This window comes from Rhinatrema bivittatum, chromosome 1, assembly GCF_901001135.1.
Source record: "Rhinatrema bivittatum chromosome 1, aRhiBiv1.1, whole genome shotgun sequence".
Lineage (NCBI taxonomy): Eukaryota > Metazoa > Chordata > Amphibia > Gymnophiona > Rhinatrematidae > Rhinatrema > Rhinatrema bivittatum.
This window is the reverse complement of record NC_042615.1, coordinates 750,506,889-750,534,651: the sequence shown is the minus strand read 5'-3', so window position 1 is coordinate 750,534,651 and position 27,763 is coordinate 750,506,889. Positions and strand designations below refer to the sequence as shown.

Sequence of the window (27,763 nt, the reverse complement as noted above, 5' to 3'; positions counted from 1 at the left end):
AGTTTCACCATTCGAGCAAACCAAGCTTCAGGGCTAGGAAGAGAGTCACCTATCCAATGGGCAAGTAAAGTTTTCTTACCAACCAGCCCCATTTTTTGTAGTAAGAGACAAGTATTCGCCTCATACCGTTGCTGGATGCAGGAGAAACTACCAAATAACCAAACGTCTGGGTTTATGAGGACCTGGATCCCTATAATTGTAGCACACATCCCTCCCACTTTGCACCACAACGGGTAATTACAAAGGCATGACCAGAATAGATGTGAGTAAGTTCCTACCTCAATACCACACTTGGAACAGATATTAGAGGAGAAGGATCTTGTTTTGAATGCCTTATCTGGAGTCCAATAATATTGCCAGATAAATTTCTTTTTTTTAACTCCTTATTTAAGAATTTTAATACAGAAAGTAGAATCCTGATATATAAATGAAGGAACAATAGTAACTCCTTTACCTACCCCCCCATGGACCGAATCAAGAACACAATATGAGCATAATAAGCATATTATGTAGTTATACCCAGACTTAACCCTGTAGTACATGATCTTTGTCAATGACAACTATATTATTTCTATTGCATGAGTAATGTCCTCCTATAAACCCAATAGGGTGACCATATTGTGTTATAACACAACATTTTTTGTTTAAGGGTGTAAGTGAGCTTCTCCACAAGAGCAATCTCATGCACCTGTCTCAACCATCGTAGGAGGTGATTTCCACATTAGCGAGATGGTAAATCGTCCGGCATGGATTAAATGATTGGCTTTCCATGTTTCACTTCTGAAACCACTCATACTCAGCACATTTTCTTCCAAACCTCAAGATCCACCTGTCATCAATGCAGAGGACGACTTAGAATTTAAAGTCGAAGAGTCCTGTATGTTCATGAGAGGCAATACTTTTGAATACCTTCTGAAATGGGAAAGGTTTCGGCCCCGAAGAAAACTCTTGGGAGCCTCAGACCAATACTCTGGACAAAGAGATGCTTCGTCAGTTCCACCTCGCGCATCCTTCAAAACCCAAGCCTGGTACCCGCAGAGGAAATCGCCCTTTGAAGGGGAGTACTGTTGCGACCGCCGCTGCCCGACGTCTCCACTACGCCTACCTTACCGCTTTGGCGACTCCCTCTTTGCCTGTTGGAAGTTTGGCTGCTGCGACGTCCTCCTGCCGTCCTCTTCTGGCGTCCCCGGACCGGCCAGACGCTGCACGTCGCCATGTTTTCCCAGAGCCTAAGGGCACACGCGCAGCCCCAACTGAAGTACCAGCAGTGGCGCGAACCTCAGGGGCGTTCCCCTGAGATGATGTCATCCACACCGGATATTTAAGGTCTCTGAAATTGCTAATGTATTGAGTTATCAACGTTGTTACACTACCTAAGCGACTCTGCCTCCTCGGACTTACCAGGGGTACCTGCTCCTCGGGGGCCTCACTTTCTCTTTTGCTTTTCAGAACGCAGTCTGGAACCAGTACTCGCTCCTTGAGGGCCTTCGTTCCCGGACTTGCTACTGAATACCACTTCTGCCAGGAAGTCATCGCTGCCTACAACATCAGTGAGTTACCTTCTCTCTCTCAGAATGTTCCCTGGAACTAGGTACTCGCTCAAGGGCCTACTTCATTCCAGCTCCTGGGCTGCCTCCAAGAGACTATTGTACGAGTGTTACCATCAAGGTTCTGCTCCTGAACTCTGCATACCCTGCCTACTCACTATATTCAGTTTCTCTACAGCTCAGTTCTCCAGGATCGCTGTTCCAGTATCTGAGGGACTACAGCCCAGCTGGGCAATTCAGCTCACTACTGCCACCTCTGGTGGCTCAATATACTGTTTAATAAAAGAACTAGTGTGTGTCTGTCTCCATACTCTGAGCCTGACCGGTGGTCCCTCTCGGGATCTTCCCCGGGGGCGTGGTCATCTGCTACCCGCCCAAGGATCCACCCATTACTACCTCAAACACTAACAACGTGGCACATTTAAAACTAATCGGAGAAAATTCTTTTTCACTCAACTCACAATTAAACTCTGGGATTTATTGCCAGAGGATGTGGTTAGTGCAGTTAGTGTAGCTGTGTTTAAGAAAGGATTGGATAAGTTCTTTGGAGAAGTCCATTACCTGCTATTAATTAAGTTGACTTAGAAAATAGCCACTGCTATTACTAGCAACAGTAACATGGAACAGACTTAGTTTTTGGGTACTTGTCAGGTTCTTATGGCCTGGATTGGCCACTGTTGGAAACAGGATGCTGGGCTTGATGGACCCTTGGTGTGACCAAGTATGGCATGTTCTTATGTTCTTATCTTATAGGGAGATTTATCAAATCATGCTATTTTATCATGGGAAGGCCAAATTATCGCAGGGATGGGGGACCTTCCCATGATACTTTGGCCCTCCCCAACAAAATATTGTGGCATTCACAGCATGCAATTTTTTAATCATAGGATGAACTTAGGACAAAAATGCGTTGATGGTGGCCCACCTTGGCCAGGGCTGGTATTGCATTAAAATCCCAAAGCCTTAAAATGCCACCCTCTCACATATCTAAAATTATGTCGGGGGGTGGGGGGGGGGAGGGCTGTAGAGATTCCCAGCCACATGGACCCACACAAAAAAATTTTATACTGGAAGGTGATGACCCTTCCCTAATCCCTCTCTTGGTCTCAATAAAGAACCTCTGATGACTTCAAAGGCCTCTCATTCAAAAGCCCACCCCCATTTAAAAGTCTCCCCAGGTTCAAAATAGATAATCATCCCAGGGGTCTAGTGTCCTCCATCTCCAGCCATACAAATAACAGAGAAGTCTCTACAACCCGTACCCTAGTAAAAAAAAATAAAAAAATAAACAAACAAAAAAAAAAAATAGTTGTGGCTAGTGGGGGCCCAGAATGCCCCGCTTCCTCCAGGCCCAGCTAAGATCTAATCCCTGAATGTATTGATCTGACCCTATGAATGTATAGACCCATATTACGAATGTCTCATCAAACTATCAAATAGCCTTGATCTATGAATGTTTCTTGTGAACCGTTGTGATCTTTATTAGGAAATACGGAATATAAAATGCTTAAAAAAATAAATAAATAGACTTTATCCCTATCAAGTGGCAGGGCAAGGTCAGGGAAACCCATTTTGAAAAATGATGTGGTCTGGAACTGGGGGGGGGGGGGGGGGGCACTCCAGGTCCCCTCTAGCCACCACTTATCTTTTACTAAGGTGGAGGGTGGGGTCAGGGTACTCCCTCAGACCTTCAGGTGGTTTTTGTATGGCTGGAGGAGACGCTAGACCCCAGGAATGATTGTCTATTTGGAACCAGGGGGGCTGCTGGGGGGCCGCTGAAGTCATTGGAGGTTCTTTATTGAGGCCACGGGAGAGTTTAGGTAAGGGGGCGGGATGTTGCTACGTGCTTTAAAATCATTTTTTTAAGCAGAGGCTGCCTCTACAGGTGGTGGGGGCAGCAGTCCTGGGTCTTCATGGATTCCCCCCGGATATGATTTTAGGGGTATGGTGGGTGTTTCGGGCAACTTGGCACTTCACATTTTCATGTGGGACCATGTGGGATCCGCACTAGCGTTCCAATGTTTCCCCAGTAAAATAAGTAAACTTCCCTCAAATATGATAAAATAATGGAGCTGTTTTTCCTAAGACAGCTCTTTTCCCCCCTGCCGTCAAAGCAGGGAGCAATGCTGCAGTTGCATTAAATGCATCAAAGCATATTGGTTAAGGGTAGTAACCTCCATGCCTTCTGCTAAGGGTAGGAACTGCTATAGCAGCAAGTTACCCTCCTGAACGCTTGTCTTATTTCCGTCCTCTAGCCTTTAGTGATACACAATATTTATCCCATGCCCCTTTGAATTCTTTGTTTTCATCTTTGCCACCTCCTCCGGAAGGGCATTCCAGGCCTCTATCACCCTCTCCAAGAAGAAATATTTCCTGATGTTGGTTCTGAGTCATCCTCTCTGGAGTTTCATTTCATGACCCTTAATTCTATTATTTTTTTCTAATGGAAAAGGTTCAAAGTCTGTACATCATTAAAACCTTTTAGATAAATGAAGATCTATATCATACCTTCCCTGCACCACCTATCTTCCAGGATATGAATACTCAGATCCTTAAGCTTTGCCTCATAGGTCTTCCGATACAGACCCTATACCATTTTTGTCACTCTTCTCTGAACCGCCTCTATCCTGTCTTTATGCTTTTTGAGATATGGGCTCCAGAACTGAACACAATACTCCAGGTGAGGACTCACCAAGGACCTGGTACAAGGGCATCATCACCTCCTTTTTCTTACTGGTTATTCCTTTCTCTATGCAGCCCAGCATTCTTCTGGCTTTAACTATCACTTTGTCACATTGCTTCATCATAGGAAAATTAGTTCTTACCTGTTAATTTTCGTTCCTGTAGTACCAAGCATCAGTCCAGACTGCTGGAGTTATGCCTCCCCTCCAGCAGATGGAGTCAGAGAAAAGCTGAAAAGCACCTCCCATATAACCCGGGGTGCAACCTGCGATCCCTCAGTATTATCGATATCAATGCAGAATGAATGGCTGTTGCTACAATTTTTATAGTGCATCATGCATAAACACGCTTTATCAACCAATGACTAGATCAAGTTAAAACTAAACCTGTTAAAAAGGTAGAACATGCTTGAACGTGCAAGAAGAACAATTAGAACTATAGTGGTTCTGCAAAAATAAACTGACTTGCATCGTCACCTGTCAAGAGAATATGAATAGTTGACTGGACTCTCCTGTGTACGGGCGGGCGTCTGGACTGATCCTTGGTACTACAGGAATGAAAATTAACAGGTAAGAACTAATTTTCCTTTCCCTGTACGTACCAGGATCAGTCCAGACTGCTGGGATGTACCCAAGCTGTCCTATAAGGGGTGGGACCTGGAGAGTCCCACGCGAAGCACACTGCTGCCAAAAGAATCCACCTTCGGATCCCGTACATCCAAATGGTAATGTTTAGCAAATGTGTGCAAGGATTTCCAAGTGGCCGCCCGACAAATCTCTTGTGGCGAGAAACATTGACTTTCTGCCCATGATGCAGAATGCACCTTAAGACCATCCGGTACTGGCGTCCTTGACATATGTAAGCAGAAGCGATAGCGTCCTTCAGCCAGCGGGCGATAGTAGCTTTAGAAGCCTTAGTTCCTTTCTTAGGACTGCTCCACAAGACGAAGAGATGATCAGACAATCGAAATGGATTAGTAATCCCCAAGTACTGCAAGAGAACCCTACGGACATCCAATCTCCTCAGATCCTTATCCTCATCAGAGAATGCCGGCAACTCGACTGACTGGTTGACATGAAAAGCCGAGGCCACCTTAGGCAGAAAGGAGGGTACTGTGCGAAGAGAAATACCCGAATCAGAAATACGCAAAAAAGGCTCTCGACAGGACAAGGCTTGGAGCTCCGAAACCCGCCTAGCCGAAAAGATAGCCACGAGAAACACCACTTTCAGCGTCAAGTCCTTAATTGTCGCTCACTTCAGGGGCTCAAAAGGTGGCCCGCAAAGGCAATGGAGAACCAAATTCAAACTCCAGGACGTACAAACCAAGCGTACTGGTGGTTTCAAGTGCTTGGCCCCCTTCAAAAACCGTATCACATCCGGGTGTGCAGCAATGGAAACACCATCAACCTTACCACGAAGGCCGCCCAAGGCCGAAACCTGAACTCTGAGCGAACTGTAAGCCAAAACCTTCCGTAATCAGTCTTGTAAGAATGACAGGATGTGAACAATAGTGGCCCGTCGCGGGGACAAGCTCAACCCTCGACACCAAGAATCAAAGACTTTCCATACCCGAACGTAGGTAATAGAAGTAGAAGTCTTCCTGGCACGAAGAAGAGTAGAAATAACTGCCTCCGAGTAACCCTTCTTTCTTAACTGCCTCCTCTCATAAGCCAGGCTGCTAGACAGAATCGGTCGGCCTGATCTAAAAATACTGGACCCTGCCTTAGGAGGTTGGGTAGGTGATTGAAGCGTATTGGATTGTCCACCGCTAGATTGATCAGATTGGTGAACCACGGTCTTTGCGGCCACTCCGGGGCTACTAGAATCACCGGCCCCTATTGAGACTCTATGCGACGCAATACCTTTCCTATTAGTGGCCATGGAGGAAACACATAAAGGAGAATGTGCGCTGGCCATGGAAGAACCAGAGCATCCACTCCTTCGGACCCGTGGTCCCATCTGCGACTGAAGAAGCGAGCTGCCTTTGCGTTCAGACGAGTCGCTATCAAGTCCAGGCGGGGGGTTCCCCATTGTCTCGAGATCATTCGCAGCGCTTCCTCAGACAGTTCCCATTCTCCGGGATCCAATCGCTGACTGCTGAGGAAGTCCGCCTGAACGTTGTCGACCCCGGCTATGTGAGATGCCGCAATCCGGGCCAGGTGATGCTCCGCCCAGCTCATTAACTTGTCCGCCTCATCGGCCAAGGGGCGACTTTTAGTGCCTCCTTGTCTGTTTATGTAGGCCATTATCTGAGAGAATCCGCACCGCTTTGCAGCGTAACATTGGTAAGAAGTGTTGCAGAGCTAGCCGGACTGCCCTGGTCTCCAATCTGTTGATGGACCACTTTGCTTGTAACTGAGTCCAAAGACCCTGAGCTGACCTCGACTGACACACTGCCCCCCAACCGGAGAGACTGGCATCGGTTGTTACGACTACCCATTGAGGGCTCTCGAGGCCTACCCCTTGCAGTAAGTGAGCCGGAGTGAGCCACCAGTCCAGACTGGATCTGGCAGGTTTGAATAGAGGCAAGGGGATCTGGTACTCTTCAGACTTGGGATCCCAATGAGACAGCAGCGCCCTCTGCAAGGGTCTCAGATGTGCGAAAGCCCAAGGAACTAGCTCCAGGGTAGATGCCATAAACCCAAGAACCTGTAAATAATCCCACACCTCTGGGGAGGGGAGCGACAGCAGATGCCACACCCGAGACATCAACCTGTCCATGCGCTCGAGTGGTAGCGAGACTTTGCCTACAACGGGATCGAATCGAGCCCCTAAAAATTCTAACACCTGGGTTGCGATCAACTGGCTCTTTGCATAATTGACAACCCAGCCCAGGGACCGCAGGCGACACACAACCGAACGAACCGCCGCCCTGCAGAGGTCCTCCGACTTCGCTCGAATGAGCCAGTCGTCCAGATAGGGATGTACTAGAATCCCTTCCCGTTGTAAGCTCGCCGCCACCACCACCATCACCTTGGTGAACACTCGGGGTGCAGTCGCCAGCCCGAAGGGTAGGGCACAAAACTGATGGTGTTGATCTATGATCATGAATCTCAGAAACCGCTGATGGTGTTCTTGGATCCCTATATGAAGGTAAGCTTCCGTCAAGTCCAAAGAAGCCAAAAACTCGTCTTTGTGGACCGCCGCAATGATCGATTTCAACGTTTCCATACGAAAATGAGGTACCCACAACGCCTTGTTGACCTGTTTGAGGTCCAAAATCAGTCAAAACGTTCCATCCTTCTTGGGTACCACGAAATAAATGGAGTAACGACCGGTCCGGCATTCTGATCGGAGAACTGGCACAATGGCTCCTAGAGCCTTCAACCGAGCTAAGGTCTGAAGGACCACTTGCTGCTTCTGGGGCGGTCTGCAAGGAGACACCAGAAAGAAATCCTGGAGGGGACGAGCAAAATCCAAAGCATAACTGCGACTTATAATATCTAGTACCACTGGTCTGAGGTAATTTTGACCCATTCCTCGTGAAACTGGGATAGTCGGCCCCCGATCTTCGGTATGGAGGAATGGGCCAGTGTCCCTTCATTGTGCTGGTTTGCTGTTGTGTGCGAAGGCATGGGCCCCGGCTCGCTGAGGCCGTCTGCCCGAAAGGAATACGACCACGACTGTGCTCTTGAAGCTGCATGCTTAGGGATATAGACCGACGCACCCCTACCAGACCGGAAGAGACGCTGTCCCCTAAAACGGCCCCTGTAGCTACCCAGTGAACGGGCCGACATGGGTTTGTCCTCTGGCAGCTTATACACCTTGTTGTCTCCCAAGGCTTTTATGAGTTGTTCCAGCTCATCACCAAACAGCAGCTTACCTCGAAAAGGGAAGGACCCTAGTTGAGATTTAGACGAGGCATCCGCGGATCAGTTACGGAACCACAGTAGGTGCTGTGCGGACACCGCTGAAGACATAGTGCGCTCCGAAGTACGTAGGAGATCATATAGAGCACCTGCCGTATAGGCGACTGCTGATTCTATACGGTCCGCCTCTTCAGCCTCCCCCGGAGGAAGGTCTTGGGCTGTCAACATTTGCTGAACCCAACGTAGCAAAGCTCGCTGCATAAGGCTACTGCATTCTGCGGCCTGTATCCCTAAGGTGAATACTTCAAATATTTGCTTGAGCAACACTTCCAACTTCCTATCCTGAAGGTCCTTGAGCGCTGTGCCTCCAGTCACCGGAATAGCAGTATGCTTGGCTATGGCCATGACCGCCGAATCCACCTTCGGAACTTTAAGGAGGTCAAGCGAATCATTAGGAAGTGGATATAGTTTCTCCATGGCTCTGGTAACCCTCAAAGAGGCCTCCGGGGTCTCCCACTCACGGGATACAATCTGGAACAGCTTCGGATGAAAAGGAAAAGTCTGCGGTGGGGCGCGGAGCCCAGCTAAAGCTCAATCTCCCTAAGATAAATCTGACGTTTCCTGTGAAAGAGGAAGTTCCAGCTCCTGAAGTGCATGCAAGATCAAGGGATCCAGCTCTTCCCGACGGAACAGATGGAGGACCTGGGGGTTATCCCCCTCCACCTGGGTGGCATTGTCCCCCTTATCGCCCATATCGTGGGTGAATGTATCCTGAGACCCTGGATCCCCCAAGGTCACCGGGTCAGGCGGCCTATCCCCCGGGTTAGAGGAAAAGATGCGGGAATCCGCCCTTCCCTGACCCATGGAATCCCTCGGGATCTTAGCTGGGCTAGGAGACTGGGAATCCCACTCAGTCTCCGCCTCCATATATGCCTTATGTGATAATAAAATAAATTTAGAAGAAAACGGGTGTTGCCGCTTTAAGGGCCCCTCCAGGAGATTGGATGGAGGAGCCGCCATATCTGAAGACAAACCATGCGGCCTGTGCGGGCTTAGAGCCGGTGGGGACAGCGGAGGATGGAGATCCTCTCCCTCCTCAGAGAGATCAGCGTCCCCGTCCGAGGCAGACAACATGGCCGCCGCTCCCACGCTAATCAGGTGCGAGCCAGGCCTCTGCCCCTCAGCCGCGCGAATTTTTTGGCCGTGAAATGGCCGCCCCCCCCGCGCCGGAACTGATCGTTGCGAAGGCCCCTTGCCCCCGGGGAGACACCGGGAGCAGAGGCCTTCGTGGGAGAGCCGGAGCCCCGGCTCGCCACAAGAATTACAAGCCATCCCTCTCGGCATTGCTGGCAGCCGGATGGAAGCTCCACCCCCTCCGGAGACCCGGGAGACTGTAGGCAGGCGCGGCTGAGGTAAGAATCCTAGCTAATAAAGTACTAAAATTGAAATCCGAATTAAATCTCCTTTTGTACTTTTTTTTTTGTACTTTAAAATTTTTTTTTTTAAACAAACTACTCAGCCCTCGGGGGACGGCACTGGGTGGGGGGGAGGCAAATGAATTAAAACATCTCTGAGGGAGGGGGAAGAGTGACCGGCCCACTGGTAAATCTTCCCCCTCTTCTCACTGGGCTATTGTTATAACCACTCTGGGAATTGGCTGTAGGGCAATGCCCTGCCTTGCCTGCCCTTGGCTGGCTTCTGCACAAACTTATGAAAAGGATCAGAAGAAAACAGAAACCAATACCCTGTTTTTTTTGTTTTTTTTTTAAATGATCCAGTCAAAAGGTCTAAAGATCTGGTTTTTTTTTTAAGAAATGCAAACCTGATGGGGCAAGGCCCCAGGAATTTTGAGATCAGGACGGCAGGTTATGCCTCTCAATCTGCTGGAGTCAGAGAAAATACTGAGGGATCGCAGGTGGCACCCCGGGTTATATGGGAGGTGCTTTTCAGCTTTTCTCTGATTCCATCTGCTGGAGGGGAGGCATAACCCCAGCAGTCTGGACTGATCCTGGTACGTACAGGGAACTTCAGATCCCCAGACACTATCATATCAAGATCCCTCTCTTGGTCCGTGTACATCAGTCTTTCATCCCCCACCATATACAGCTCTTTTGGATTACCGCATCCCAGATGCATGACTCTGCACTTCTTGGAATTGAATCCCAGCTGCCAATCTTCGACCACTCTTCAAGCTTTCTTAAATCACTTTTCATTCTCTCTACTCCTTCAGGCATGTCCACTCTTTTGCAGATCTTAATTTTATCCACAAATAGACAAACTTTACCTTCTACTCCTTCCGCGATGTCGCTCACAAAGATATTGAACAGAACCGGTCCCAACACCAATCACCGTTGGCACTCTACTTAACATGGATCTCTCTTTAGACTAGGTTCCACTTACTATTACATGCCATCTCCTACTGATCAACCAGTTTGTAATCCACGGCATCACCTTGGCGCTCACTCCCAAGCTTCTCATTTTATCCACAAGCCTCCAATGCGGAACCGTATCAAATGCTTTTCTGAAATCCAAGTAGATCATATCGAGCGATCTTCCTTGATCCAATTCTCTAGTCACCCAATCAAAAAAAATCAATCAGATCTGTCCGATAGGACCTTCCCCTAGTGAATCCATGCTGCCTTGGGTCCAGCAACCCATCACATTGTAGATAGTTCACACTCCTTCGCTTTAGCAGCATCTCCATTAATTTTCCCACTACCGATGTGAGGTTAACCGGCCTGCAGTTTCCAGCCTCCTTTCTGCTACTAATCTTGTGAAGCAGGACCACCACCGCTTTTCTGATGCCCACTCATTTCCAGGAAGTTGGTTAGCACACAATAAATGTATGCATAAATTAGCGCTCCTCTATGCAAACCCTCACGTTAATCAAGGCAATAATGATTACTCCTCAATGCAGAGATATGCATAGGCTTAATTCATGTTTTCATAATGCTGGAAATTTAATTGGAGTAAAGTTTCTAAAGCTACTATTAGTCTATGGGGCTGAACCTGGAGATTGTGAAGTGGGGGTCAGGTAATCAGCATTTAAACACAGAAACCATGATTTGTGTACATAACATTTTAATCACTGGAAACATGTCTTATGCACATAAATCATGCTTTATACTCATTCTATTTATCATTCGTATAGTGCTACTAGACATATGCAGCACTGTACAGATACACATAAGAGCAAAAGTCCCCGTTTGTCTTAACTAGTTTATAATCTAGTAAAGACAAACATACATGACCAACAATAGTCTGTGGGAAGAGTATTTATTGTACAGAAGTACTTAGCATTCAAAAGCAAATTCAAAAAGCTATTTTTTAAACTAGATTTGAAGACGGTAAGAGAAGGAGCATGACACACAGACTCAGGAAGTCTATTCCAGGCTTACAACACAGCAAGGTGGAAAGCACAGAGTTGGGAGCTAGCAGTCGATAAGGACACAGATAAGAACAAATTGCTTGATAAATGGAGCAGGGAGAGAAAAAAAAAAGTTAATGAGGAGTTGCAGAGTGAATGCATTTATAGGCGAGTAAGAAAATCTTGAACAGTATGCTGAAGCAGATAGAATGACAATGTAGGGACTAGAGAAGAGGGCTTACATAGTCATAGTGACACAGAAGATAGATAAATCTTGCAACTGAATTTTGAATAGATTACAGTGGAGAAAGATAGTTCAGTGGAGGTTCTCAACAAGCAAGATGCAATAGTCTAAGCAGGTGTGAAGAAAGTGAATGAGCATTTAAGCAGTATGCTCTGAAAGAAGGGATGGAGTTCAGCGATGCTATAAAGAAAGACCAGACATACTTTAGTAGTGTTTTGTATAAGCGTAAAGGAGGAGACAGCAGCATTGTATATGATTCCCAAGATTATGGGATGAGAGAAGAGGGAGGATAAATGTATCAACCACAGAGAGAGAAAAAAAAGAGAGGAAGCACATTTGGATGGTGAAAACAAGTTCTGTCTTGGCCATATTAAGATGGTGGCAGGACATCCAGATAGCAATGTCAGACGCAGGCTGAAATTTGGGATGGGATTTGTGTTGAAAATTCTGGTGTAGAAAGGCAGATTTGGCAGTAGTCAGCTTAAAAATGGTATCAAAACCTGTGGGAGGAGGTCAGTGCACCAAGGGAAGAAGTGCAGACAGAAGAAAGAAGACATCCCAGGACAGAACCTTGAGGCACCCTGACCAATAGCGGTAGAAGAACCATCAGATGATATAGTAAAAGTATGATGGGAGTGTTGCGTCCAGTCGCAGTCGGCTGCGACTGCTCTGCCTTACCTCTTTTCCTCCTCCTTGGGCAAGATGGCTGCTTCTGGTGTCGAGTGCCGAAATCCTCGGCGTCTCCAACTCAGCATAGGCGTCCCAGTCTGCCATGCTCCATCCCGTGGCCTCCTAGGGTGCGCGCGTGCACGTTGCCTACGCTTAAGTTCACGTCATGGCGGGAACCTCGGGGCATCCCCACTGCATGATGTCGATACCTCCGGGTATTTACAGCCTCCACTATGCTACCATCATTGAATTAGCAAGGCCTTCAGTTTAGCTACTCTGACCGCTCTAAGCTGCTCGCTTAGATGCCTCCCTACTCTCCGGGGAACCTCGCTCCTAACGAAGCTCTAGGCACCCACTCCTCGGGGACTTCTCGCTTCCACCTACCCTTCGGGGTTTCTACTAACTCTCCTCGGGGGTCTCTATTTTTTTCAGGATCTCTTGTGATATCTGGTATCACAAGGCTCCTCGAGTGGACTGATAGGCTCCTCGAGGGCCTATCAGTCCAGGTATCCTGCACTACGAACCTTCGGTCCTACCATCTCCATTACCAGGAAGACACCCGCACTATATTGCTGTGAGTACCTCTACGATCCAGTTCTCCAACTCTACCCACCAGGCTCGGCGTTTCCCGCACTTCGGGTTCCTATCTACCTTGAACATCTGGGTGAGATATCTTCATCTGAGACTGTCTGAACGTATTGGCACCTTGCTGGACTTCAATGCCTTTCCTTCCTGCCTCATACCATCTATCTACAGCAGTACAATAAAGCTTTCCACCTACAAGTGTCTGCTCTCTGAGTTTAGCCTATCGTTGTGGTTCCCCATTGGGACCCTCCCCATGGAAGGCATCTCCACTGCGACTAAGGGTCCCACAAGATGCCACAAACACAACAGGGAGAGTTAAGAAGACAGCTAGGGTAGAGCAGAGTCCCCTGAAATCCAATTGAGTACAGCATGTCACGTAGTAGACTGTGATCAACGGTGTCAAAAATAGCAGATAGGTCAAGGAAGATGAGGATCAAGTAAAGGCCCTTGTCCACAAAGGGGTCATTGGATACTTTGGCAAGAGCAGTTTCTGTGGAATAGGGTGAAAGACAGACTGCGGAAGATCCAGAATGGATTGAGACAAAATAAAGTCAAGGCAGTGGAGATAAATGGCATATTCAAGCAGTCTGGATATGAAAGGGAGGAGGGAGATGGGCTGATAGTTTGCAGGGCAGGTGAGGACCATTGAAAATTTTCTGAGGAATGGCATGATCACAGCATATTTGAAAGCAGAGGGGACAGTAACAGTGGCACATGACTGATTGAGGAAATGACATAGAAGGTATGACTGCAGGGAGGATAGAATGGAGGAGTTGAATGGTAAAAGCATCAAAGGAACAAGTAGTGAGTTTGGAGGAGGAAAGGAGCAGTTTCCACATCTGTGATTTCAAGAAAGGAAGAAAGCTTGGCAGGGGCCAAAGGTGAATGAAGTGGATTTTCGAGGCAACAATCTAGAGGAGAATTTACAATTAATTTTCTCAGTCTTTTCATAGAAAAAAATAAGCCATAGTCAGGGTGAAGAGTGAAGGGAGATGGAGGAAGTTTAAGAAAGGAGATGAATGTGGGCAAATAGACAATGGGGGTTGGAGAAAAGCAGAATTGCTTACTTGTAACAGGTGTTCTCCCAGGACAGCAGGATGTGGTCCTCACATATGGGTGATGTCAGACTGAGTCCTGTCACAGAAAACGTCTGTCAAAGTTTCTAGAACTTTGCCAGTCAACACACTGAGCATGCCCAGCATCCATTATCTCTGTGGCCACAGGGGTCTCCCTTCAGTCTCATTTGTAGCAAAAGGTGCGAGCAAAAAATAAAATAAAATGCTTTTGGACCCAACTCCGTTGGGTGGCGGGTGGGTTTCATGAGGACTACATCCTGCTATCCTGGGAGAACACCTGTTACAGGTAAGCAACTCTGCTTTCTCCCAGGACAAGCAGGATGGTAGTTCTCACATATGGGTGATTAGCAAGCTACAGGCTGACTCATATTTGTTCGAGCCAACAGCGTACAACTTGTGCAACAGGCACAACAACTGGTGTACTGTTGGTAAAAATGAGGCAGTCTGAAAATCACAGCAGATGATGTGGAGGGAGTTGGGATTATCCTGGAAATAAGTTCTTCAAGATGGATTGGCCGAAGGCAGAGTCTTGACGTCCTTCCTTGTCCAGGCAGTAATGTGCTACAAAATGTGTGGAGAGCGCTCCATGTTGCAGCTTTACAGATCTCAGCAATCGGTACTGAACGACAGTGTGCTACTGAGGATGCCATGGCTCTGAGTGCGCCTTCACTCGTCCCTGAAGGGGAAGGCCTGCTTTCTCATAGCAGAATTCAATACAGTCTGCTAGCTAGTTGGAGAGGGTTTGTTTGCCCATTGCAACTCCCGGTTTGTTTGTTTGTTTTTTGAAAGAAACAAAGAGTTGGGTGGATTTCCTTTGGACTGGAATGCGGTCTAGGTAAAATGCAAGTGCACGCTTACAGTCCAAGGTGTGTAAAACTCTCTTGCCCTGGCGAGTGAGGCCTTGGGAAAAAGGTTGGTAAGACTATAGACCGATTCAGGTGAAAGAGTCTGTTACCACCTTGGGAAGGAATTTAGGGTGAGTACAGAGGACCACTCGGTCATGGAGGAACCTTGTATAGGGTGAGTATGTGTCAAGTGCTTGTAACTCACTGCCCTTCGAGCAGTTGTAATGGCTACTAGGAAAAGAACTTTCCATGTAAGACATTTAACATTGCAGGAGTACAAAGGTTCAAATGGGAAACGCGCGAGTCTTGCAAGTACTACGTTTAGGTCCCATTCAGTAACTGGTGGCCGTAGAGGGGGCTTAAGTTGCAGTAGGCCCTTCATAAACCAACTCACAAGGGGTTGCGCTGTCATTGGGGCATCCCCTATTCCTTTAAGGTACACTGAGATGGCACTGAGGTGTACCTGTACCGAGGACCAGAGCACTGGAGCCCAGAGTCTGAAAGGTGCCAAAGATAGTCTATTAAAGATGGAGTGGGGCAGGAAAAGGGATCTATACCTTTTTGTGTGCACCAATTGGTAAATCTAGCCCATTTAAAATGGTAAGATTTGCGTGTGGAAAGCTTTCGGGAAGCTACAAGCACTTTAGAAACATTAGTTGAAAGATTGAGTGGTTGTAAGATCAAGCTTTCAACATCCAGGCTGTTAGGGCTAGGGTTTGAAGGCTCGGGTGGCGTAACCTGCCGTTGTTCTGTGTGATGAGGCTGGGTGCTGTACCCAGACGAATTGGTTCCTGAACTGAGAGGTCGAGAAGTATCGGAAACCACACTTGTCAAGGCCAGTACGGGGCTATGAGAATCATTGAGCCCTTTGTTCTGTTGTAGCTTCACGAGAGTTTTGGCTATCAGGGTATCAGAGGATACGCATATAGGAGGCCTATGTTCCAGGGGCAAGCGAAGGCGTCCATGGCTAACGTTTTTTGATGTCTGTATAGGGAGCAGAATCTGTCCACTTTGTGATTCAGTTTGGAAGCAAAGAGATCGATGTCTGGGTGACCCCAGTGTTGGAAGATTTTGCTTGCTACACAAGGATCCAGAGACCACACGTGGGGATGGAAACAGACTGAGGCGATTTGCCACTACATTCTGCACGCCTGCTAGATAAGTGGCTTGAAGATGCATGGAATGTTGGAGGGCCCAGCTCCAAATCTGTGCGGTTTCTTGGCAGAGCAGATAAGAGCCTGTGCCCCCTTGCTTGTTCAAGTACCACATTGCAACTGTATTGCCTGTTTGAATGAGTACAGTCTTTGCGAAAGGCAGTTCTTGAATGCATAAAGAGCATAACGTATGGCTCGAAGCTCTAGAAAGTTGATCTGAAATTTTGCCTCGAGCTGTGTCCATGTACCTTGAGTCTGGAGGTTGTTGACATGAGCTCCCCAACTCAAATTGGATGCGTCCGTGGTTAAGGTCACCTGAGGAGTTGGTGGCTGGAAGTGTAGACCTGACGTTAAGTTCGCCTTGTTTGTCCACCAGAGAAGTGAAAGACGCAGCTATTCGGTTTCATGAATCATGGATGAAAGAAGTTGAATGGCTTGGAGCCTCTGAGATTTCAAAGTCCATGAAGTTACTCTCATGTCAAGTCTGGCCATGGGAATGACGTGGACCGTAGAAGCCATGTGGCACATCAGTGTTAAGAACTGACAGGCTTTGCTGTGTGTGCGCAGAGATATGGCAAGTTTGGACAGTATGTTTGTGCGCTCCATGGGTAGGAAGGCTTTTTCGGTTGTGATGTCCAAATCCGCTCCGATGAAGGTTAGCATGTAAGATGGATTTAAGTGGGATTTTGGGTAATTGATGAGAAACTCCAACAAGTGTAGCAGATTTATAGTAAGCTTTAAAGCGTTGAGAGCTCCTTGATTGGATTGGCTCTTGATTAGCCAGTTGTCCAGGTAAGGAAACACTCCAGTGCTCCTCACAAACATGGCGACCCACTCTTACTATGGACCAGGAAAACAGGCAAGTTGTCCTGTACTGCTCATTCTATTAAAAACAAAACAAACATAGCCTGGCCCAATTTAAGCCACTGAACATCCTGGTCCCAAAGCCAGGTTGCCATATTTGGAGACCCTTGATGCACAGAAGATGGCAGCTGCTCCTGGTCTTACTACAGGTAACAAAATTCACCATACATCCCACGCCCTGGCCCAACTAACAAAATTAGTACTTGGCAGACTGCTCAAACACAATAAGTCTCCAGGCCACCAAAATGGCTGCTGCACTGTCCCAGCAGAGGCTGCATATTGTGGCTCACTCCCGCTGTCAATATGACACTGGCTCAGCCCTGCCAAGGCCATAAGACAAGCTATAGGGTAAGTTTGCCCTGCTTGAATTTAATAACCTGCTCTACTTTCAATTTTCTCTATAAGGAAGCATTAGAAATATGCAAACTGAAGCAATGGGACTGACTCATCCTGCTGACCTGTAATCAAGCCCCTATTACTTCAGCTGGATATATTTTTAGTGCTGCAATATATTGTATACTACCATCACGTCAATCCCATTTTCCAATCTTGACAGAGTTCATGTAAGTGAACAGGGGGACCCAAGAATGGAGAAAGCAATCTGTTATTTCTATATCCCTTTGTAAAATTCATATGCACTAGTAGAGTTAACTGGAATGCAGCCTTTTTTTTTAATTAGCTAAAGTGTTTTGTTTTCTACCTCCCATGCAACACCCCCTATCACCAGATCTTTCCTTACATCCATTTTCTCTTCCAATTCATGCAGGAACTCCCCATCAGCAGCAAGAGAAGACATGGCAGTGGAGCTCTTAGCACTCAGAATGGCACGGGATATGTATTCAATGCGCTGTTGCAGAGAAATTTCTGTGCTGTAACCAACAAACAAAAAGATGTTAATACCCAAAGCAACTCAAAAAGAATTCAAGCAAATACAAGTGTATCTAGTCTAGATAAAGTGAAATAACTAGAATGAATTTAACTTTTTATATTAGGTAGCAGCAAAACATTGCTTGAGGGATTCCACAATATTTTTGATAGCTCCTGTTAGGGTTTTGCTCCTGGAAGTGTCACAATATCTAACGGTATGATGTGCAGTTTGAGTAACAGACACTCAACAGCTAAATTAATGTGTACCGTTTATCATGATATGCTTTTCTACAAAACTATGCAAATGTATGGAATACATTAAGTATTCCAAAGTCAGAATAGCAAGAAAGCTTTGAAAATAGATGAAACAGTCGTCCATTGACGATGCCACCCTGTGAGAAAAATTCTAAGACCGTCATTTCCTAGGAGCCAGGATTCTTAAATATTTAACACTGTCCTCAGTGTTTCATAAATGTTCATTTATAATACATGAAATAAAGATAAAAAGAAGCAGATGGTATTTTTGTAACTGTATTGATTCAATATACTCTGCAGAGTGGATCTCCTTTTTTGTATAGTATTCGCTTAATGGTCCCACAATGTAATCAATTCAGTGCATGTTTACATAAGGCAATGTGCTGACAAGTGTGAGCAAGTGATTTTAGCTTCCTCTCCTTAGTTTGCACTGTGGTCACACAATAAGAATTCTCCTTTTGCTACTGCCTCCCTAATTCCAGATGTTGCTTACAACATTAAAATGATTTTGCATAACAGAAAAGAAATATGGTTCATGAAAGCTACAATGAAGCTTTGATAATGTATTACAAGATTCAGAGAAAGGTTTATTCGAAAACCCCATGAAGAGGGATTTATTTAGAGATAAAAGAGGCCTCAACTGTCTTTTTCCAACATAGGATAGAAATATTTTTATATTTATTTATTTATTTAGTGCTTTTTTTTATACCGGCATTCATGATAGATATCATATCATGTTGGTTTACAAATAACAAGGGTCGAAACCTAACTAATTATTAACATGGTATAGAGAAGACATAAGTTACAATGAACAGGGGTGCCGTAACTGGGAGGAGGAATATATAGCGGACAGTAACTAGATAACTGTATCAAATATTTACAAATTGTTGAGTAATCGATCGTAGCAGCTGAGGGGGATCTGAGGTTTATGGAAAGGCCTGTTTAAATAACCATGTCTTGAGCCTTTTTCTGAAAGTCAGCAGGCAAGGTTCTTGTCTGAGCTCTGGTGGGATGGAGTTCCAGATGGTTGGTCCCGCTGTGGAAAAGGCCCGTTCTCTGGTGGTTAGATGGTGGGTGGATTTTGTTGGGGGGGGTATGCAGGGATCCTCGGTAAGCTTCTCTGATTGGTCTGGAGGAAGTTTGAAGTCTGATTGGGAATTGAAGATCCAAAGGGGCTTGGTTGTGAATGGTTTTATGGATGATGCCAAATTTAGCAAATAACTTTTTGACAAAATATTTCTAGGTTCCAAATTGGGGCATAACAAGAACCAACTGACTATACTGGATGTCCATAAGTAGATGGTATGCGTAGGAAGAGGATGAACAGGAAAGAATAGTGAATGATTTGAACTTTGCCTTAATAGCTGGATACATCTCTTTCTCTCTCAGGTTGGTGGGTCTGTGTTACAAAGTAAAACTGGTTCTTACCTGGTAATTTTCATTCCTGTAGTACCACAGATCAGTCCATACTCTTGGGTTTTGCCTCCCTTCCAGCAGATGGAAACAGAGAAAGTTTTGCTGACACAGGCATATAATCTGGTGTGCCAACTGCAGTCCCTCAGTATTGACCTGTACCCAAGCCAAGATACTACTGAGCCTAAACAAATACATCCCTCCCATAATACGTTCCTCCAAATGAGCAGAAGGATGTAGAAAAATCCCCTTAATGGGAACCATCCTTTATGAGAAACAGAAAAAATCCTGTGCCCTTCTTCAGTCTATTTACAAGAACAGAACAAGCGCTCTCTCCAATCCTCTTCCCCTTAATGGGCGGGACTCTGGACTGATCTGTGGTACTACAGGAACATCAATCAGCAGGTAAGAACCAATTTTCCTTTTCCTTTACGTACCCAGATCAGTCCAGACTCCTGGGATGTACCCAAGTTTCCCTAAACAGGGTGGGACTGCAAGAGTCCCGCTCAAAATACACTTTCACCCAAACTCATGGCCTCTGGAGCCTGGACATCCAGACGATAATGTCTGGTGAAAGTGTGCAACGACTTCCAAGTAGCTGCCCTTCAAATCTTGCTGACATTCAGCCCAAGATGCAGCTTGCAACTGAGTAGAGTGAGCTCTCAAACCCTCAGGGACAGAGCAATCTTGACATACGTAAGCTGAACTTATTGCCTCTTTCAGCCACCTTGCTATGGTGGATTTTAAAGCTTTATGTCCCTTCTTTGCGCCACTCCATAATATAAAAAGATGATCTGAGAGCCGAAAGCTATTAGTGACCTTAAGATAGTGCAGCAAGTCCCTTTTTACATCCAAAAGTCTCAACTCCCTCGTGTGAGGTGTAGATGTATCCAGATTTGGAAAAGCTGGTGGCTCCACTGACTGAGTCAAATGAAAAGATGATACCACCTTAGGAAGAAAAGAAGGAACTGTACACAATGCGACCCCATCATCTGCAATCCTCAAAACAGGATCCCTGCATGAAAGAACCTGAAGCTCTGAAATCCTCCTAGCAGAACAAATCGCCACCAAGAAAACAACCTTTAAGGTAAGATCCTTCATAGTTGCCCTTTGAAGTGGTTCAAACAGAGCCATACACAAATACTTGACAACCAAGTTAAGGCTCCGGGAGGACACAACTTCCATACCAGAGGCAGCAAATGCTTCGCACCTCAGAGAAAATGCACCACATCTGAGTGTGATGCTAGGGCTGCCCTCTGAATCTTGCCTCTAAGATAGCCCAAAGCCACCACACCTGGGCGCTGGGGGAACTGACGGCCAAACCCTTCACCAACCCCTGCGGCAAAAAGGTCAAATTTGCTCTATGGACTCTCGAGTAGGATCAACTCCCTATTCTGCGCACCGGGAGTCAAAGGCTCTCCACACTCTGACATAGGCCAAGGATGTTGAAGTCTTTATAGACTGTAACAGTGGAAATGATATCCTTGGGATAACCTTTCCCTCAGACACTTACCTCAAAAGCCAAGCTTTGAGACAGAAGCAAGCCACCTGATCTGAAAATATGGGGCCTTGAATCAGAAGGTAGGAAGATGAGCAAAATGCAATGGCCCATCCACCGTGAGATTGATCAAATCCACAAACCAGGGACCTCGAGCCATTCCGGTATCACCACAATCACCTCTCCTGGCTGAATCTCTATTCACTGCAACACTTTGCCTACTAGGGGCCATGGCAGGAACACGTATAGGAGAATCCCTTGTGGCTATGGGAATGTCAAGGCGTTGACTCCTCCTCTGCATTCCCTCCTGCGACTGAAGAAGCATGGGGCCTTCACATTTCCTTGAGTTACCATCAAGTCTAAGCAGGGAATACCCAATTTCCGACAGATAAGCCGCATCGCTTCTTCCGATAACTCCCACTCCCTGGGATCTAGCTGCTGACTGAGGAAATTGGCCTGAACATTGTCTATCCCGTCTATTTGAGAGTCTGCCAATAACTCTAAATTCTGCTCTGCCCAGCAAATTAGATCTTGTGCCTCTTGAGCCACTGCTCGACTCTTGGTCCTATCTTGCTGGTTGATGTAAGCCATCGCTGTCAGTGTCTGATAAAATCCTTACTGGCCGTCCTTGTAAAAAAAAAAAAAAAAAAAAAAAAAGGAGGCAGAAAAGTTTGCAACGTGAGGCGCATTGCTTTCATCTCCAAACGATTGATGGACCATGACACCTCCTCTGGCGACCACCAGCCCTGCGCCAACTGCGCTTGAAACACAACTCCCATCCAGAGAGGCTGGCGTTTGTTGTAACCACTATCCAGTTTGGAACCTCCAAGGTTACACCCCTGCTTAAGTGGTTGTGATGAAGCCACCATGAGAGACTTGATCTGGCTACTTCCGTAAGAGGAAACATTACATGAATCTGCTCTGACAACGGATCCTATCTCGAATGTAAAGTGCCCTGCAGCGATCTCATATCAGTAAATGCCCAAGGAACCAAATCTAACGTGGAAGCCATGGAACCAAGAACCTGTAGGTAATCCCAGACTCTGGGAACAGCCACCTCCAACAAGCTGCGAACCTGACTCTGTAGCCTGTTGATCCGCTCTTTGGTGAGAAACATTCTCCCGATCCTGGTGTTGAAATGTGCCCGAAGGAACTCCAAAAATTGAGAAGGGTTCAACTTACTTTTTGACATTCACAACCCAATGCAGGGACCTTAAACACTGCAGCACCACTGCTAATGCCTGACTGCAAAGGGTCTCAGACTTCGCTTGAATAAGCTAATCGTCGAGATATGGGTGAATCAGGATGCCCTCCTTCCTGAGAGCCATCGCCACCACAACCATCCCTTGGTGAAGGTTCTCAGGGCCCTTACCAGACCAAAGGGCAGAGCGCAAAACTGAAAATGTGTCTTGAGAGCCAGCAACTGGAGAAATCTTTGATGATCCGGCCGGACTGCTATGTGCAAGTAAGCCTTGGTCAAATCTAGAAAGGTAAAAAATTCTTCTTTGCACACTGCGGTTATTACTGAATGTAGGGTCTCCATATGAAAACGAGGGACTCAGAGCCGCGCTCACCTTCTTCTTCAGAGCCACGCTCACCTTCTTCAACCTTCCTTTTTTGGGACCACAAAATAAACGAAATAACTTCCTGTTCCCCGCTCGCTACTGGGGATGGGTTAGATGGCTCCCAGCATCTGTAAACAGTTGAAGGACTTCTGAACCACCTGACGTTTGCTTGCGTAGGTGCAAGGAGACACCATAAACATGTCCTTTAGCGGGCAAGCAAATTCTAAAGCATAACCGTGTCTTATCACACTTAGGACCCACTGATCCGTTGTGATCTGGCCCACTCCTCATAGAAAAGAGTCAACCAACTCCCTACACAGATGAGTGGACCGGCCTTGATTCATTGTGTGGACTTGGATCCCTTTCCCCCTTGGCCAGAATCATTCCTTTTTGGCTTTCAACCTCAAAAGGACTGGCTCCAAAACTGCTGCCTGCCAGATCCTTATCTTTGGGCTCCTCTTGTAGCCCGATTCTGCTGAAATCTGAAAATGCAGATTCATTCAATACAGTGAGGCTGCGAGGAGTAGGCATTTTTGCCACCCTTCAGTTTATCTTCCTATAGCTTGTGTGTCTCGCCCAGATGCTTCACCAGCTCCTCTAAGTCCTCTCTGAACAACAGCTTCCCCTTGAAGGGTAATGCTCCTAACTGGGACTTAGACCAAATGTCCACCGACCAGTTCTGAAACCAAAGGAGCCGTTTGGCTGAGACCGCCGACATCATAGTCCTAGAGGACATTCGGATGAGATCATACAATGCATCTGCTCCATAGGCCACCACGGCTTCCAGCTACTCAGCCTGCTTGGCTTCTGACATGGACATCGCTTCATCAGACTGTAACCACTGTCCCCAGCGTAAACCCAAAGCATGAAACTGCTACACATCGTAGCCCAAATGCCCAGAGCAGACACCTTAAATATATTTTTGAGATGGATCTCTAACTTCCTGTCCTGCATATCCTTAAGTGCAGCAGAACCAGCCATAGGAATAGTTGTCTTTGTGACAGCCGACACGGAGGCATTCACAGCAAATGGATATAACTTATCCATAGTTCTGCCAACCTTTAGACCGGTATCTGGAGTTTCCCCACTCCCAGAGCACCAGCTTCTTTACAGACTTATGAAATGGGAAAACCTTCACCGGACATCTTAAGCCCTCAATGACTGGGTCCATCTCCTCATGACCAGATTCCTCACTCGGTTCCTTAATTCCCAGTTCTTTAAGGACATACAGAATCAGGGGCCACAATTCTTCTCTGTGGAAAAGATGAACCACCTTAGGATCATCCTCTTCCACTGTTGGGGCCTGGCCCTGCCCCTCTTCTGGATCTTGAAGGTCCAGGGAAGAACCCATGTCTGGAGGGTCCACTGCTAGAGACTCTTTGATATTCGACTCTGAGGGCTCATTTGCATCCACCGAAAGTGCAATTTGACTCAGGCTAAACCCTGGTCGACTCACTCACCCCTGTCCACTTGGGCTGCCTGGCCTGACGCGGTTCCTCGAGCCTGGAAAGGCAGCGTCTCGTGGCCCTCCTGGCAAGTTATACTCTGTGCAGAAGCGGCACAAAATCCGGCAAAAAACCTGCTAGGTCCTCAGGATCCTGTCCTAAGAGGTTTTCCTCCTTCCCAGACAGAGGTTCCCGGGAACCCTGGACCTCTGTGGGTCTTCCATCGGCTGGGGAGAGCAATGGAAGAAGAAATCCTGCTCTTCCTGCCATCTCAGCTACTGCCTGAAAAGAAGCTAAAATGGCCACCATTCCCGCGGACACTGGGAAGGCATCGCCAGCCGATTCGGCATCCCCTTTGCTCTTTGCTGCAGCCCAATGCCTGTCTACTAATCCCACAAACTGCCCTCTCCCCCAGGGAGGCAGCAGAAACAAAGGCCACTCTGCATGAGGCGTGCACACGCTTCACAAGTCGCATACTGGCTGCTGGGTGGCATGGTCTTTCTCGGGGTAATCATGAGGGAAACCATTGTCGTCGAGAGGATGCCTGAGACAAACACCATCCACCCGCTGGGCCGCCTCAGACTGTCCCGCTGCACGAATTGCACCGAGAGCACAAAAAAGACAAAGGGAACTTTTTTATTTTTAAACTTTAAAGAAAAAAAAAACAGAAACCACCTCCATGAAGTTGGCAGCAGGTTCCGAGCGTCCTCCTGACGGGAGGAAGGGAGCTGGTACCAAAGGAATGAGGCAAAAAAAAAAAAAAGGGTTACCAACCCCTTGCTTGTCCACCTCTCAACCAGAAGGGATGGTCCCACCAGGACCTGTTGACTGAAACTCTAACTTTCCTATATATTTTATATTATTTTTATCTTTTTTTTTTTAAACTAATCCCAAGACTGAATGTTTTGCACCGCCACCATCTGCTGGAGACACTGAGGGACTGCAGGTGGCACACCAGGTTATATGCCAGTGTCAGCAAAACTTTCTCTGTCTCCATCTGCTGGAAGGGAGGCAAAACTCAGGAGCCTGGATTGATCTGGGTATGTACAGGGAAAAGCAAGATAGACAGACTTTGGGCAATATAAAACGTAAAGATGGAAGGATAGCATGAGATGAAACCTCAAATGAAAAAAACATGCATACTGCATGAGTAAATGTATTTTTTTATCCATATCTACAGCAAAGGAATCATTGACTGTCTGGGAACCTGCATACCTGTGCATGTCTGCCAGTTTAGCCAGCACTCGAGCTGCATTACTGAAAATTCTGTTCTTTTCGTAATATCTCCAAAGCAAATCCATATAACGGACCTTATTTTGATCCACTTTTGCCATTCGTTCTAAATGTGGCTCCAAAAACGGCGAGTTCACCTACCAGATTCAAACAAATCATGATTAAACAGCAGCTATATTTTAAAATGACCTAAATCTTAAAACCTTGAGTGGCATTCCCTCATCCTAAAAAGAATTCCAACCTAAATTCAAATACTATACTGAGTTAACTAAAACCAACAATCAGTTCCCAGGAAATAATTTACAATGTTTATTTGTAGCATTCATTATTAAATAATAATTGTGTGCAGTGTGACAACATTCTGTACCAAATTTTCATTGCCTAATGCTTTAACCTTTTCTATAACCTTAAGATTTTTATTTTTTTTTTTTTACTGATTTTATCTTTTCATTCATTTTCTTTTAAATTCATTTTTTCTGACTTTTACCTCCTTTCTTTCTCAACCGTTTCCTTACTTTATATTTCCTTTTCACGACCCTTCCTCTTTCCCTCTCTAGCATCTATCTCCATTCCTTCCTACCCTCTCCTTCTGCAACCTTGTCCTTTCCCACTCTCCAGAACCTCTTTAGCTACTTCTTCTCTTACTATCTTTCCCATCACTCTCCCCAGCTCTCAGTGATTTGGTCACACCTTTTTCCCCTCCTACAGACCTGATCTTCCCAGACCCACACTGTTGCCTCCACTCGTCAATTGACCATGGTGCTCTACTCCCTGGACCCATACTGCCATCTTCATTCTATCATTGCTACATAAACCAAATACAAGGTTTGCATTCTGTTTACAATGTAGTATTGGAAAACTTGTTCCCAGCCATTTCCTGCACTATTTTCAATAGAATAGCACTTTTTGGTGTCAATGTTCACGTTACCTCTAGAAGTTTGTCTGTGAGATCAGCCTGTATGAGCCAGTTATAGAGTGCTATACTGAAAAGTTCATCCGGCGAAGGCTGAGCCAATTTCAACATTTTCTCAAACTAGAAAAGAATAGAAAATTAAAGACAACTCCACAAACAGTCAACAAACAAAATCACCAAATGAGATATAGAATACTAATCTAAAAGGGTTCATAGTATTTTAGAATAAGGGTGAAAATAAGACCAACTGAACAATCTGATATTGTTTCTTCTGCCCATTTGTTCACCTACACTGACTGTCTTAAAGGGGTTAGCATGAACCAGTCTCACAGGGCTGTTTTTACTCCAAATTGCCTAAATGAAACATATGAAAGGAACTTAAATTCAATGTATTGATGTCATTTTTTTCATCCATGTTATACTTCAGAAACCAAGAATTGTCGTCTGTGGTCATTATTATATAATGCAAAACAGCTGCATTCCAACCAACTTGCCAAAAAAGTTCTCTCAAACTAACCTTACACTCCCCTTCAATATATTAAAGCATTTATGAGTAACTGGTCACAGTTTCCACACTGTTAGCAACAGATTCTTTAAATTAACAACTCTCCTATTTATTGGCTCATTAGCTTCCTGTTTTGATCTTATTCAAACGTCTATTTCTTTTTGTTCGAATCTCTCTTATATTGTTATATGTTAGAATAAAAAGTGTATTTCTGTAGTCATGGGGGATACCCTGTTTTTCTGTAGAAAACCTGGCTGCCTGGGCTTTAATAAAAAGACCCTACACAAAAAAGTCAACGATTTCAAAATGTATGTGTTCATCAGATTTCAAGTTTTAAGCCTAAAGCTACTTTAACAAAATATTAGTAACAAATGTCTTGGCCCAACAATACAACTCTTCTAATCCCAGTTTTATTGAAGACTACAGGCTGACAGGTTTAGGGAGTGGACGTACGTGGTGTCCTGCTTCCTCATTGCTCAGCATATTGGGGTCAGATGATAGCACTGGTGGACCTGGCTTTTTAGGCACACTTGGGGACTGAGGGGCAGCTTTACTTTGATTCACCAGTTCTTGAAGGGTATCCGTGATGCACTTATAGCTGTTTAATCTGCAAGCAGAAGAGAGAGAAAAGGGAAAAAAAACATTTTTGCTGCAATTCAACACCTTTCCTGGAAATTATTATTACGCAGCTTCAGTAGTGTTTCTTCTACGAAGGCAAGCATATTGCTCACTGTCATGTAGTCTAAGACATACAACAGGTGTCTTTGCAAATTTCATCCCACAACAGCAACGATGGGCGAAAAGCTGGGAGGTGAAGATTAATTTGGTTTAGGAACAAGCTGAAGGTAACATGGCAGTAGCTTGCTCCTAAAATGCTAGCTGTGCGAGTCAGTAAAATACAAACTGTACAGCTACAATTAAAGAATAGGTTACTCAGCTACAGGCACCAAGTAAATTCACATGTAGGGAAAAATAACCCATGCTGTAGTTACACGATGTTGGGTTCCATATTAGGAGTTACCATGCAAGAAAAAGATCTAGGCATCATAATGGATAATACCCTGAAATTGTCGGCTCAGTGTGCTGTGGTGGTCAAAAAGCAAACAATGTTAGGAATTATTAGGAAGGGAATGGCAAATAAAACAGAGAATGTCATAATGCCTCTGTATCACTCAATGGTTAGATCGCAGCTTAAATACTGTGTGCAATTCTGGTCACTGCATCTCA

At 45.9% G+C, this 27,763-nt stretch overlaps 1 protein-coding gene across 2 annotated transcripts in view; it reads right to left on the bottom strand.

Moving 5' to 3' along the window:
- NUP155 (nucleoporin 155) overlaps positions 1–27,763 on the bottom strand; it is a 304,350-nt gene that overhangs the window by 54,366 nt on the left and 222,221 nt on the right. For both annotated transcript variants that reach the window (XM_029578544.1, XM_029578554.1), the window contains 4 exons: positions 26,990–27,143; positions 26,047–26,151; positions 25,101–25,255; positions 17,582–17,711 (listed from right to left, as the gene is read on the bottom strand). In XM_029578544.1, the coding sequence (XP_029434404.1) occupies positions 17,582–17,711; positions 25,101–25,255; positions 26,047–26,151; positions 26,990–27,143 (544 nt within the window). The remainder of the gene's footprint in view (positions 1–17,581; positions 17,712–25,100; positions 25,256–26,046; positions 26,152–26,989; positions 27,144–27,763) is intronic.